This window comes from Verticillium dahliae, genomic scaffold (assembly GCF_000150675.1).
Source record: "Verticillium dahliae VdLs.17 supercont1.5 genomic scaffold, whole genome shotgun sequence".
Lineage (NCBI taxonomy): Eukaryota > Fungi > Ascomycota > Sordariomycetes > Glomerellales > Plectosphaerellaceae > Verticillium > Verticillium dahliae.
The window spans coordinates 551,688-566,439 of record NW_009276938.1 but is presented as its reverse complement, the minus strand read 5'-3'; the positions used below and the strand labels follow the sequence as shown (position 1 = coordinate 566,439).

The window sequence follows — 14,752 nt, the reverse complement described above, 5'->3', positions numbered from 1 at the left end:
CAGTCAATGCGTAGGTTGAAGTCGAAGTCGGTACCGCATAACGTGTACAGCTATCAGACGTAAGAGCCGGCGGGGTGGTTCGTTTGATACAAGGCGTAAGGTCTCAGATGTTCATGGATGGCGTGGACGGACGTAAAACCAGAGATCCCTTTCCCTTGGACTAAGAAGAGAAAGGGGAGGGGAGGAAGATATGTATAGGCAGCGGGCCGCGATGGCGGGTGCCGGGGTCTGCTTGTGTACCTTCTTGTTCTTTGCTACGGATCCCGCTGCCTAACAGGTACGGGGGATAGACAAGAGGGTCGAAGTCTGGGACTGGGGTAGCACGTCCGCGCACCCAACCACACATCAACGAAGACTCGGGACGGGTATTTCTCTCGTTGATGGAGCTCTCTCTCCATGCGCTAGCATCGAGTGCTGGGACTGGTCGGACCGGGGGGGGGACAAGGGGAAAGGGGGGTCGAGACAACGCCGCCAATAATGAAGGTTTCCTGGTCTGGTCTGGTCTGGGGTTCAAGGGCCATGGAAACCCGTCATGGTACATGTACCTGCGAAGTTCTTGCGGTGGCCTTTTTTGCTGGATCGTGCTCTTCCGAGGGAAGTCATGGGGGAGGGGGATACCCCTGGAGATGACGAGCTGACGGGCGACCCTCTCTGGTATCTGGGCGCCGAGGCGGAAGAAACCCATGGCGCGGCGAGAGATTTCGCCCCCCATTCGAAGCGCATGAGGGCCCCAAAAGACGTCCTGCAAAGACGATTGGAAGTTAGCGGGGGGGCAGCAGGTCTGGCCGCAGCAATGCGGCAAGCGAGCGAGGGACGACGATGCTTGGGGCTGCAGGGGCATCGATTGATGCCATGCGAGGATGTGAAGCAGGGTGGTTGCCCCTCTTACCCCCCTGATCCCTGACTTTGGCGACAAGGGAAAGGGGGTGTGTGAAGATCACACTACAGGACCCACCCTTCTCAGCCCTCCACTCCACCACCCCAATCACGACGCGGCCGCGGTGCGATGCGGACTTTGCAGGTACCAACCACACTTGCCTCACATATGGCGTTGGCAGGAGTCCCCCGGCGGACTGGCGGGACCTGCCACTTGAACACACAAGTACCTACCCGCTAGCAGGAGGATGTTGCTGGAGATTGAATCTTTTGCTCTAATCTCGTTCCTGCCTTGGTACATAAGCACCTAACTACCTTGAGTAAGGTATTTCCAGACTTTAGCTCCCGCCCCGAGATGGTCCCCCCAAGGACACTCAATCGGCTGGAGAGTCGTCATAGAGAGCTGGAAACGCTCATTGCGGGAGGTTGTCACACTGGGGATGACTTAGTCGCCTGCTGTGCCGCCAGTCAGCACTGCAGTCGCGTCTTGCCCTGATGACACTGGCTGAGGGCTCGAGGTGACCAGCGAGTACGAGTCCAGAATAGGGCCGGTCGTGACTGCCCGCTGGCCCGCTGCCCCGCCAGGGCGTCAGACAGCCGTCGTCGGTCCCCGTCGCCTGTAAAAGTGGCGAATCGTAGGACGTACAGGGGGCCTGTTGTCAGTATCGCAAGCTTCTTGGCAGTGAGTGTGCCCTGTCCATCCTTGATGATCAGATTGATCCTTGGGTGTCCACTGTCCACACTGGAGAGAAGCCTGGTTGACAGCCAAGACGCGACAGTCCGGTCGTCCTGTCGCGCACCGAACAGGAGCGGGACCCTCATCTTGCCTCACAAGAGGCGTCATGATCAAGATCTAGCGGCAAGCACACGCAGTCGATGCTTCCTGCCAATCTGAGGTGCCGGTCCTGCCTACGCATCACAATCGACCTACGGCTGAGTGGAGTGGCCCTCTTGCTCTTGAGCTGACGTCGTGATGGCTCAGTAGCCTTCTTCCGTTTCCAGTTGCCCAATGTTCATATCCCTCCAAGAGCAAACAAATCCATGATGCGTCCCAGCCAGGCGCCGCCATCATCACCGCCATCACACACCCACCTATCTCACCGTACTCATGTCTCGGCTCCGCATCAGCGTCGGCGCACCTCAAGCGCCACAACCTCCTCTGTCTGAATCAGATTCCCCTCCACTAGAGCCTGCACTGTCATCACACCGCACCCCCCAGTTTTGCTTCTGCACCCAGTTGTCGAGTTGCGACACCACCTGCAGTCGATGAGTTCAGACGGAATCGCCCTCGTGATCGCATCGCCATTCTCGTCGTGGGCGCTGGGCCATTTCTACTAGCACAACCCGGTTGTCTCACAACGTTGGTTCAACAAAGGTTGGACCGCCATCTTGGCTAGCTTCTCGGCTTGGTTTGAACCGACCAACTCTTCAGCGTAGCAACCGTTACAACTCTACTGGCCGGAACCCACCCGAACGTCCCCTACTTGGCTCAATGACAGATGGCCGTTTCAGGCCAGCAGGGCCTCTCTTGGAATGCCTAAAATCACGACCCACGACACTTGCGGGTGCCCACTTGGGTGCGTTTGCCTTCGAAGACCACCGCCGCAACAGTAACCAGTCCCAGTTAGTCGCCCTCCCCACCCCTCCTGCCAGCCACGTACCGGACGGTTGGTCTGGGTTCAGGGTGGGCTGACGCCGTCAGGACGGCCCAAGGGCACCCACCCCGTCATGGACGTGCGGCGTGCGACTGACACACAGACGCAGGAAGACCACCACTATCCATGAGCCGTCTACGAAACAAACACTTGTCGTGGCACTGTCCCGTCGCTCCCAGCCCGACCATAAAGACTATTTGTGTCCGTCTCTTGAGTCGTGTAGTCCGAACCGATCGGCACCGAGTCGCAGGCCAGACCGGCAATTGTTCACATCACCTGCCGGCTGTCTTCGGCTCCGATTTGATAGGTGATCCAGATTGCGCTGGCTAGGCTGATCATCATAATAAATCTTGATCTTGCTGGCTTGCGCCACAGTACTGGAAAGAAAAGCAGCGCGGCTTCGATCCTAAAGAAGCATGTTGTATGTACGGCATGATGGTGGCTGTCTGAATGCGCTGATCAACCCAGCCATCGTCTCCAAATGTGTTCCATTTGACAGGGCGACGCTGGTTGCTTGTTGGTCAGACCACTCCTGAGCTATGTCACCAGCCTGTCAGTGGTTTGGCGAATTCACTGCACACGACGTATATACCACCCTGCCAATAATGAGTACCTTTTCGCAGCCCATCGGTCCAGGTCCGACCAACGATACGTCTGGATCTTGTATTCAATCTGGTCTCGCCCTGTTAAGCGCGTCAGTCCTTTGGCGACCCTGGACTGGGAAGCAATATCACATTTTTGCCGATGGCCGTTGACAGCGGATTGGCCACACCAGCCGCTCCTCTGGCCAACCACTCCAGCCTCGGGGGGGAAACAAGCAAGAGCCATTTGTGGAATGCCATTCTCGAGCTGCTATAGGAGCAACCCATGGGTGACATGACTGAGGTAAACTTCACCATCATGTGTCGCACAATATAATGATTCGTCCCGACGGTGTTGACTCACGAAAATTTACTCTCATTGATTGCAGCACTCATGTCCCAGACAATGGCCAAGTACGACGGGGTTTGCCCAATGGCGAACGGAACCACCCTTGGCCTGAAGCAGGCAGGCATCTTAGGGTGAACAAGGACAGCTAAACAATAACTGGCTTGAACACTGAGCATGACGTCCCTATGGTAGGTGTTGTACAACAAGTAGCGTTCACCGTATGCAAACCGATCTTGCGATAAGGGAATTGGCTCGGATGCTTCAACAGCTGCACTACAAATCCTGTGGGCAAGGTGTCGCAGTCCGCGTCAGCCCAAAGAAGAAGCCGGAGCACGATGGCTTTGGCAGCCCTTGTGCTGACGTGCCTGCTCCCCTGTCTTCTAGAAACACCACGCCTACCAAACAGGCAGGTCATGGCGGGCTTCTGTGACATTGCTTCTTCGGCATGGCCAGGAATTCGGCTTTCAGCGTTGAAATGTCCGTCTGTGCCATCATACTTCCTTCTCCAGATCCACAGCTGCAGCTGTCAAGAAGAGAGAGGCACACCGCACAGTCTTGATCAGGACTGCCGTGACCACGAGGTGAAAAAGCAAAGGCAACGTCAGTCACTCCCGAGGCTGCGCTAGATCACATACAACCGCCACGAGGTGTGGGCAATTTCGCCCCATCGTCGCATTTGGCTACGTTTTGATTCTACGACGATGGTACTTTCTCCGGCCTATAAAATGACCTGGGCTACGATGGGAAACTAGCTGGGTAAGTCGTCATACTCTGTGGAGTTTGAGATCGGTGCTGCAATAGCCCTACATACTCTTCACCACGCTGCTTGTCACAATGAGGGCCACGCCTGACCAGAATTGCCCATTATCGAGCTTGTCCCACAGGGTCCTTTGCCTGGATCGACGCACTCGACTACCCCGAGACTGGTCTACATGTAGTCCGACCGACAGGTTTACTTCTCGGCCGCATCTATGCAACCAGAGCTCAGCGACTTGACAGAAGACAGCATACTCTGAACTCGAACATAATACCTCTAACACAGAATTCCAAAACGAGATTGCGATCCCAACAGGAAAATGCCAATAGCGCAAATAGGAGCAGGAGGGAGGGCGAAGGGGCAAGCAGAAGCAGTTGTTGCCAGACATCTCGTCTCATCTCTCTGAAACGATCCGCCGGCTATCTTCTTTTGAGTTTGACGATTGTCCTGTGTTTGTCGTTGATTTTCGTCGCCCAAGTCGCCATCAGAACCGTGCTGTTGCATTTCCAGGTGTTCTAGAAGATCAAGTCTCATTTCCACATCTGACTTTGACTGTACAGTAGCCCAGTCGCAGCGGTACCTTGCTAGCTCTGATGGATTCCCATTTCGATTCGGCATTCAGCCACCATCCGAGTACCACGCGGACACACGAACGGGTCCGCCAGCGCCATTTCATCTCGCACCAAGTAGTAACAGATTGCTGCCGCAGGTGAGACCGGGAAATCACAGCAGGGACAGCCGGCATTTACAGAGTTTATCTTGAGGCGCCAAGACGGCGCAACCACTGCCTGTATGAGCCTGGTACGGAAGTTGAGCAGCCATCATGGTATCGATCATGCGCCATCTGACTAACTCTGCTGCTCTGAGCCACGAGGGAAAGGATGCCGGCCGGACCCCAAATCTTCCGGAGCGACAGCACCTACGTACAATCTTATCGCGATGGCGGCGGGCAGGGGTAAAATTTGAGCAGTACGACACTGAGCCGTGTCGGATGTACGTCAATGCCGCGAGAATCTTTGCTAAGGACGGCTCGGTTATAGTTCGCACCGCTTGTTAGCCTTCTGGCGCGCGATATAGTGTGTGGGGAACATGCTGTGGGAGGAAGGAGGCAGTTGGGCAGACGAAAGGGAAAAATGGCTCAGTTGAGATTTGCGACGAAGCACGAAACGAGTAGTAGCTTCCGCTAAGGTGCTGTCGAGGCGTGGTGTGGTTAGCGGACAGGCCTGCCACTGAGCCAGGGCCACCGAAGCGGGAGGGACGGGAAGGGCTAACTCTATTCGGTAGTTGTGCTCCGAGGTTGAGGATGCAGGGCTCACGGGTTAGGCAGGATCAGGACGTCGGGCGGATTCAGATTACTCGGTCGAAGCAGTGCCGTACAACACAGGCAAGACAGGATGCCCCCCCCCCTCGACCCTGCACACCACCACCGTAAGTTGCCGTCAGCAGACGCGTGTTGGGAGGATCAGGTACGCGGTGGTCCAGCGATCTTCCCGGGCGCAGTGTATTGCTGGGGAATTTACCGGAATTTCTTCCCAGGCGGAGAGGACTTCATTTCTTTCGATTGCGTGCGAACGCTGGGCCCTCCAGGTTTGGGTTGAAGCTGACATCTGGGGTCCTGACGGCAGACCCTGCCGACGGTACCCTGCCCCGGACGGGGGCTTGATGGATTGCAAGGTGTTCAGCCAGCCAGCCGACGGCTGTCGGCGGCCAGCGCTGCAGCCACAGCGAGCTCCCTTCTCAACGAGGCAAGGTGAGAGACTGTGACGGCGTGGAGAGAAAGAGAGAGTCATGGGGGGTTGACAGGGAGTCTGGAGGTGGCCCATGTCGAGTGTCGGTCCATGTCCCACTTCTCCAGCCACGGAGAACCGTACTGCTGCTTCTTTTAGGAGGGGAGGCCGTGTATTGAACTGCTGAGATCCAATAGCTCGGGGCGCGTCCCCACAGATGTCGAGGCCTGGAACTTATGACCACTGCTTGTTGGTGCGGGCGGCAGAGGTACAGTAGGTTTGCATCTCAGACTGGGGAACTTTGAAGCAGAAAACGCCTTGGTCGGTTTACTGACGCGAAAGGACATACTTAGGAGGGTAGCCGTGGTGACGACGGCAGCCCTACGTGTCTGCTCGTGCGTCATTCACGAGGAGACCGAGGTAAGAGTTGTTTTACTGTCGCGCTGTCTAACATATGACGTTGTGGTCTTGGATCGAGAAAGAGGTGTCTTCATTTAGTGTGCTGAGACGCGCAGGTCCCAAGTAAGCATCAAGCGAATAGGCGAAGCAACGAGGCGAGGACACCCTCTCAACATGTCTGCCATCCTTATTAGCCCGCGCAGGCAGTAAGACCGTTCCTGTCTGCATCCCCCCCGTGGCCGCCAGCGGTCGTGCAGCCCGCCAATGCAGGCACCAGTCTTTCTGGAACGCCAAAGAGAAGCGCAGAATGGGTAATGAGGGGTCGCATCCGCACTTCGGTGTGTGTGGATCATGCCGGAGAGAAGGGGTGACAAGCAAGACAACATGTCGTCGTGGTCGTGTTGAGTAGGTAAGTGTGTGAGACGCATCTTGGCATGGTACTAGCATGATGTCGACCTGCGCCAAGACCCCGTTCGCCATTTTCCACGCATCGATCAAGCTGGCAATCATGCGATCGCGACCAGAACACGGCTGTCTGTGGCCCGCCGCATCTGACCCGGAACCAACTTGACGTTGAACCACATGCCTGTGTGCGTGCCCTCTGCCGTCTCGGTTCCCTTCATCCTCGAGAGGTGGTGTTGTGATGATGGCGCTGAGAAGGCGTTCTCGTCGATGAGCAAGCCATGTGAAGCAGAAGCACCTTGTCCCCTACCTAGTCCCTGTCCTGGTCCTGGTCCTGGTCCTGGTCCTGGTCCTGGTCCCTGTTCTCTTCTGCTCGAACCTTGTCTCGCGACATGTCTTCAGCCTTCCTTCGCCCCGAGTCCCCGCTGCCATGCTGCCGTGCTGACAGTGGCGGGGCGAACAATTGCTTTGCCTGTCTACATGTACATGTATATCCTCTTCGGAACGAGGGCGCATTCGCGACGGGGACCAGGGTCAGCCGCAGCATTGGGAGCTCGCCCGGTCCGATTAGCTTATTCGGGCCATGTGTGGGCACGATCGAAACTTTGTCGGTCGAGCAGGAGAGGGAAAAACTGAAGATTTCTACTCTCTTCCTGCTCCTCTGATCCTCTGCCCCCCCGCTCGAGAACGAGGCCAGGGAGTGTTGGGGGCAGATGAGAACGCCAGGATGCGCGCTAGAAGGCGGACTCGGTCTGGCCTGTTGCGTGAGCCTGGGGAAATAAGGCTTGGTGGCCGGGGCGGGCAGTCGTGATGCACGCCGACGCATCGGGACACGGTCATGCCTTTGCGCGCCCCTCGTCCGCCGCCCAGCTGCACCGGCCGGTGAGGGACGATGAGGGCCGAGAACACACAGGCCAGAGAACGTGGGTTCAGAGTCTCCACGAGGTTGCGCCGAACATGTGCACGCTGTCGACTTGTCTCGACGACGGCACTTTTTCTGGCGCAGCAGAGAGGCGTTGAGGTGAGGACGGCGCCGAGAGTGGCGCTGCGCGCGGGGGAGATGAGATGGGCAAATGAGGTCTGCGGAGGGCGAGGGAGAGCGTGCAGGCGAGATCACATGCGGCTGGGAGGAGAGGCTGGGGAGCTTGCATCTTCTACTTCTTCCAGTTCTTTGTTTTTCATGTGTTCCTGGGGGAAAGACGGTGTGTTGACGCAACCAAACAGCGACGAGGGAGTGCGACAGCGGGAGCGATAATTTCATGCGGAGACGATAACCTAATCTTCCCCAGACAGCAGTAGCGCGCGCCGTCACACACATCTGACGGATGTCTGGAACTACCTGATATTCGAGCGGATGAGCGGACGGCGCAGACATGGGAGCGCCTTTTGGTGTCGATCTCGGAGGTGAACGGGGGCGGGGAAAGAAGAGCATGTGCTTGCCGACACATCGAATGTCGTACACGGGCGGGCATGTTGACCACAATGAATGATGGATGAAAGATCGACAACCTCTGTCTGTCATGACGGAAGACGGCACCGAGGGCCTACTTGGGAGGGACGTGATCGTCCGACGGGTGTTGTAAGCCCGTTGGTGTTGTTGATCTGGACTTTTCCTCCCTGTGCCCGAGGACTTGTCTTTGCCTCGTGTCAGTGGGCTGACCATGCCATTGAGAAAGACATGTGCCTGCTTCCCCTCCCCTCCTCTCCTCAGATCAGTGTTCTCCCACTTCCCACGACGTTGTCGTCTTTCTCAACTCGTGAATCCATGCCTGTCGCCCTCTTTGACCCTTTAAGCTTAGGGAGAGATGTCTGCCGCTGCTCCGTGTGGGTGCCGTGTCGCCCGCGCCCGTCCGTCCAGCGCTCGCGCTTGGCAAAGCCGCGTTCCACCGAGTTGGTCTCTTGCCACCCCCTCGTGGACGATTCGGGACGCAGGCCCTGCGAGGGCTATCCACGCGGGTCACCACCCCGCGTAGCATCTGCGCTCCAACAGACAACTTGGCTGCGCGGCCGCGGGCGGTGAAAAGGGTAACGTTGCCCACGCGGGATGGGAGCCGAGGGCATACGTTAGGGGATCCACGCGCATCACCGCACAGGCAGGACTATCATTTCTCCTCTGTTCCCAGCATCGTCCATCGCAGGTGGAGTCCCGGCGGGCGGGTAAAGAGAGAGGTAAAAGCGCTTCAATGGCGCAGGAGCCCTTCCTCCCCACCGCCAGTGGTCTGCTCCCATGCGTGGGTGAGAATGGGTCGAGGTCGAGGCTGACAGGTCCATGCTTCGAGAGCGTGCGGTTTCTTTCCACCCGGGACCACGGCGGCGCCGTCAGCCCACATGGATAAAACAGTAAACCAGGGGGGAAAAGGAAAGAGAAGCTTGCTTGAAGGGGGCCATTGTAGGGGGTTTTTATCTGCACTCGCTTCTTTGAACCGTGTAGGGTTTTCCCTGGGGTCCGCAAGCGATGAGACCTCGCTTCAGTGCCATGTCCAACGTCAGACGCGCTTGTAGGTGGTCTTTTCTTTTTGTTGTCGATAGGGTTACATCGAGCTCGGGGGCTGCGAATCTCGGCTCTGAGGCTCAGGAGCTCGATGGAGCACCAAATTACCGTGGATCACCGGGGGCGGATTGTGCGCAGGCCAGAGGGCTGAAGAAGCTCGCGGTGACGGGTGTCAGATGTTGTTGACTGGCGAGGGTGCGGCAGAGAGAGACGTTGAAGCTTTGGACGGTGGAGGACACCAAGGAAGTTAAACAACAGGACGGGACGAAACCTGTGGCAGGAACATTTTGTGCCAGTAATGGAGCTGATGCGAATATTGAAACGAGCTCGTCTTGGTGTGTAACGAAGGAACAAAGACGTTGTGCTGGGAGTATCCGTTGGTGACATATCACACCAGCCCCCTCGCCACATAGCAGAGCCTCCATTACCGTGTCCGACCCCGAACCAGCCAGGTCGTCAGCCAGCAGCTTGCACTGTTCGAGGCCACCAGAAAGGACGTCATCAACGATATCGCTGGCGCGTTCCCTTCGGCATCGTTGCTTCCGAGGGAGGGTTCCTACATCACCAGAAGCCACAAATCCCACGATACCCTCACAAGAAGGAATCTTCGCCACTCGGCCATGAACCAAGGGACCCGCGTAGAAGTAATGCGAGTCACCAATGCGAGTTAGTCCAGCACCCAGCAGACTGAGCTGGTCCCTAGTCTCGTGAGCCTTGTTCAACCACCGGGGCCCTCGCGGCGGGAGAGCCTGGTCGTTTGTAGAGTTTCGTGACGGCCAAGACGCCGCCGGAAGAGCAGCCTTCTTCACCTCTACGGTCGGGTGTTTCTCGCATGTAGCTCCCATCAACGGCGAAGACCCGAGAATACTTTCCCTCAAGAGCAGTTATTTGTTAGCAGAACCGCATTCATCTTGGTTGTCATGATGTGAGAAGCCTGCCGTCGTTGGTCATTGTCGATGCTTTGCGTAACGACCCGGGAACATGATAATAGGACTCGAGGAAGGACCTGCCGTGTCGTACCAATAGCCCCCCGATAGGTCTAGCATAACGAGAATCAACCTGAGAGGGACACAACCAGACACCACGAACATTTAGCGACAAGGAAGATAACGAATAAGTGTCTTAAGCCAAGTACAGACAGTAATACAGAAAGCTATTATCGCCACTCCGAATCCCCGAAACTCCAAAGTCCCAAACGCCCATGCAGAATAAGAACAAGCACGGAGAAAGCGCGATGCGTTGCGGATACATCACAACGCGCTCCCCATGTGTGGCATGATGCCAAGTCATGCAAGACGCCATGCCACACAAGCCTAGATGTATCTCGCTCGGTTCACAAAACAGAAATTGGAACACTCCCCTCTCTCCGGCCCGCCGTTGCCAAGGTTGTCAAAAACTCAACGCCACTGCATGCAGAAACACATGAGCCTGGTCGTGTGTCGTGTTCATCATAATCGTAAGCTCTCCGTGAACAAAACTGACACGCCGCAAAAAAACGCCTCAAAAGAGCCTCGAATGTTCAGTCAAACAATCGCTAAGCATGCTGTCCTCAGACGACATCGCTACGGCCTCCGCTACGCTTCGGTCTTCCACCGGGTCCCTAGATGCCGTTGGAAACCTTGCGCGCCGTTGCCGAGGACGGTGCGCCGCTGATGCTGCCGACACGGCCGCTGGTCTTGCGGACACCATCCTTGGAGCGGAGAGGCGACTCGTTGCCACGCTTGCTGCTGCGGACCTTGGTCAGGATGCCCGACGCGCTGCTAGCGCGCTCACGGTCCATTGCCTTGACGCGGGCAGGGCTGCCCATGTTCTCGACATCGTGGGTAGAGTCGTTGTCGATGTACTTGTGGTACACGGTTGTTGTGGTCGAGCTGTATGATCGCATCTTCTCGGAACGGCTTGGTGACTCGGAAGGTTTGCGGTGCGCACGCATGCGGAGGTGAATCTCCTCATCCGACTCGCCGGCGTTGGATCGCCTATGAACGGAGAGGACCTCAGTCTCGTGCTCAACGCCGCCTTCCTCCTCGAGTGTGGCCGAGTACGAAGGGGCACGCGAGTAAGGGTGGTGGCGGTCAGCACGGCCGGTTTTGCGCGGCTGGCCTGGTGTAGGGGCGGGGAGGTAGTCCTCGTGAACGGCAACATTACCGCGCTCATCGTTGACCTCGCTGAGGGGAGTACGGTTCGAGGCACTTCGCTGAGGAGACGGCGTCGTTGCCTGGGGGTTACGGAGCGAAGCCTTTTGCATGGCACGAATGGGCGTGCTGGGTGTGGCATGAGCGGCGGCCGCCATCTCCTTCCTCAACTTGCGTTCGACACGCTCCTCGATCCACCACTCACGGAATGTGCCCTGGTGAATGTGCAACCAGTGCTGCTGGGGCCCGACAACCATGCCAGGCCTCATGAAGCGCATAAAGGCAATGACCTCATTCGCCGTGAAGCCGTGGCGGTAGATCAGGTAGGCACCGATCAAGCAGCCTGTCCTTCCAAGACCAGCCTTGCAGTGGACAGCAATGCCCTTCTTCTTGACGGTGATCATCTCATGTGCGAGTCGGATGAATTTGCGAACCGTCGGCATGGTCGGGCACGTGCCATCATCGAAGATCATGTCGAGATGCTGGATGCCCAGTGCCTCAAAGTACGAGGGGCAGTAAAGTTGTGAGTTCAGGCGGACGACGAGCCCAATGTCCCTTTCGCTGAAGTGCTTGAGAACATTCTTGAAAGGCACAGGTAGCGTGGCGTGAGCATCGACCTCGGCGATGGTGGTGGGCAGCTTGTCCCACTCTGGGGTCCCCTCGGGGATCTTGGCGATGGGGGTCTGTTGAGGGGAGGCGAAGGCGAGGAAGCTGGGCGAGATCCAGTTGAAGTCACCATGCTCGACCCTCTCGTACTTTTCGTACTCGTCGAGGTCAAAGTTGTCGAGAGCGCAGCACCCCTCCTCCTTGGCCTTCCAGACACCGTAGACAACGTCCTGTACAGTGATGCCGTAATCAGCCTGGCTGTATCCGGCGTCACGGAAGGGCATCAGAGGAGGGTCGACCTGGGCCATGGGCGCAAGGGCCAGGTGAGGTGGCCATCCCTGGATGAGGACCATGTAGCACGCGAGCATGCAGGCAGCATTGGCACGACCTGGAGGACAGACATGTTAGCAACGAGTGCGGTTTAGAGGACGGCGACGAGGTGAGTGAACATACTGCGCGGGTCAGCCCGACTCCAGAAGACAATGGGCCGGTCCTTGTTCTCCTTGGCACCGAGCACATCGTGAAAGTGCAGCGCAAAGCGGTACAGGTGGCCGATGTGGAGCGGGCCAAAGTCGTGGTGGAAAGCGTTGTACAGGAGGGTGTCGTCAACGGTGAAGTAGAAGGGCGCCGGCTTGGGGGTGCCGGAAACAGGCTTGGGGCCCTCAGCAGCGCGTTGCGACCTCTTCCTCGGGGACTGCAGAGGCTCAGGGTAGGGGAAAAGTGTGTCGGCCGTGGGAGGATGGATGTAAGCGGCGAGGTAGAGGCGGTCTGCGATGCATGTCAGAAACGTGAAGGGGGCATCTATACCAAGATACAATGGATATTGGGAATGAAATGGAGAGATGGAAGCCTCGGGGCTGATGGGGCGGAGACTCATGTCGATGGTTTGCGAGCTGCGAGGCTAGCCGCGGAGCACCGGGTAACAATGCGACATGGCTCGGGGTGGCACCACTGCGTGTGGACGTGGGGAGAGGTCGAAGCTGTCGATGACGAGGACCAGGAAGACGTACCAGGGATGTATTCGACGACCTGTCCCAGGTTGTGGGAGGCAGATCTGGAAGAAGGCGCCATCGGATCGTTGGCGGTACTTGCTTCGGGGTGGGCGTGGCTTTCTTTGACGACGCGGGCTCGCTCAGCAAGGACTGGAGAGGAGGTGTCGTGTCGCTAATGCTGGAAGCTGGAGCGGGTGCAAAAGCGCAAGAATCGCAGCGGCGGTCGCTACTGAAGTCCGGCAGTAGATATGTCAGGCCTGATGTTGTTGTTGTTACCGTCGGCGGGTGGCGGGTGGTGGTAGAATGAGGAGGTGGCGATGTTGCGGTTGGCGAGGCAGGAATGCGTGCGAGTTGCGCTGCAAGTCTTGGGCGGTCAGGCTGATAAGCGTTGGGCGGTCGATGATTGCATAACAACAACAAAAACACTGGTCGCCTGTGGTTCTGATGTTGACCTTGATCTAAGGAACACTGGGCGCCTAGCAAGTGAAGCGAAAGGGGAGGGGGATATCATGCAAAAGGCCGGGAGCTGGAGTTTGGGAATCCTGAAAGTGTCGATGGCATGCGATGACGGCTGAGAAGATGTTTTTGTACGAGGCCGAGCACTTGGGACTGTTATTTTGATTCCGGGCCCCTGGAGAGGCCTGGGTCCTCTGTTATTGTCTGGTTGGCTGGGGCCTTGGTTGTCGTGGTAACCCCGCAGCTGTTCGCACCTGCCCACCGACCACCGACCACCGACCACCGACCACCATGAAACCCGGAGCCCACCAAGGGGTCGATCATCCCAGTCATGCACCGCCTCAGCAACGCCCACACAAACAACAGCCTTGCATGCAAGCCACACAAACAGTGGGACCCTTCTTCCCCATCCATCTGACCCTGACCCAATCGAAGACAACCACCTCCCTGCACTCACTGACTACATCGTCCACCGCGGGGTCTTCACCACCAAGACAACCCCAGGACTTTGACCATTTTGGCGACAGCCCTGCTTCCCTGCCCCTCCCCCTCCCAGCGACACCGCAACATCGCTTTCCACCACAACACCAGGCCGACCCTCGCGCCGTCCCTCGCACCAACCGCCACACAGCACAACATGGCAACCGCTACCGATCCAGACTTTCCCTGCTCCCTGTACGTCCACGCACCTGCTGCCCCCCCGCCTCCCTTCACAACAACACACTGACGATCGGTCCTCTTGCGCCTCCAGCACCCTCACCATCCCCTTCCCCACCGACCGCCTCGCCGCCGTAGCTCACCAGGCCCTCGCCGTCGACAAGGAGCTCTCGCCGCTCGTCTCCCGCGCCTTCGTCGTCAAGTCCCAGCCCGCCGACGACGCCGCCTCCTCCGTCCTCGAGGTTCACTACAAGGCCACGACCAACCGTATGCTGCGCGTCGCCGTCAACTCCTTCATGGACAGCCTCAAGCTCGTCATCGAGGTCATAGAGCAGCTAGACGCCGACGTGCTCGAGCAAAAATAATTGTGCGGGTCTCCGGCCCAAGCGGCGCCTGCGGAAGCATTTTCCTCCCTCCTCCCTCCTCGCTTGACGCTTCCGCTTTTCCACGACATCGAGTAGACTTATTTTTTTCTTTTCACTCTTGATACCCCACACAACGCTGCAGGATAGATCTTTTGTTTATTTCTTCGTGACAAATAACATCCTCTGATGCTCAATTCTTGCCCGTCGTAGATCTAGGTGGCATCCCCAACGCCTTGCCCCTTCGAGTGTCGTGCACCTTTAATTACTAGGTGGAAAACATATGTGATACTGCCGCTGACCGTCTCCA

The 14,752-nt window shown here is 57.5% G+C and overlaps 2 protein-coding genes across 2 annotated transcripts; one reads left to right on the top strand and one right to left on the bottom strand.

Moving 5' to 3' along the window:
• Nucleotides 1-10,837: 10,837 nt before the first annotated feature.
• VDAG_03156 (tyrosine-protein phosphatase CDC14) lies at nucleotides 10,838-12,852 on the bottom strand (the record flags this gene model as incomplete). Its single annotated transcript, XM_009657021.1, has 3 exons — nucleotides 10,838-12,363; nucleotides 12,429-12,743; nucleotides 12,783-12,852. 3 exons carry the CDS (start codon nucleotides 12,850-12,852, stop codon nucleotides 10,838-10,840), a joined length of 1,911 nt encoding a protein of 636 aa, XP_009655316.1.
• Nucleotides 12,853-14,060: 1,208 nt separating this feature from the next.
• On the top strand, nucleotides 14,061-14,445 carry VDAG_03155 (uncharacterized protein; the record flags this gene model as incomplete). The annotated part of the gene is made up of 2 exons (XM_009657020.1): nucleotides 14,061-14,098; nucleotides 14,175-14,445. The coding sequence occupies 2 exons, from the start codon at nucleotides 14,061-14,063 to the stop codon at nucleotides 14,443-14,445; spliced, it is 309 nt and encodes a 102-aa protein (XP_009655315.1).
• Nucleotides 14,446-14,752: the final 307 nt, after the last annotated feature.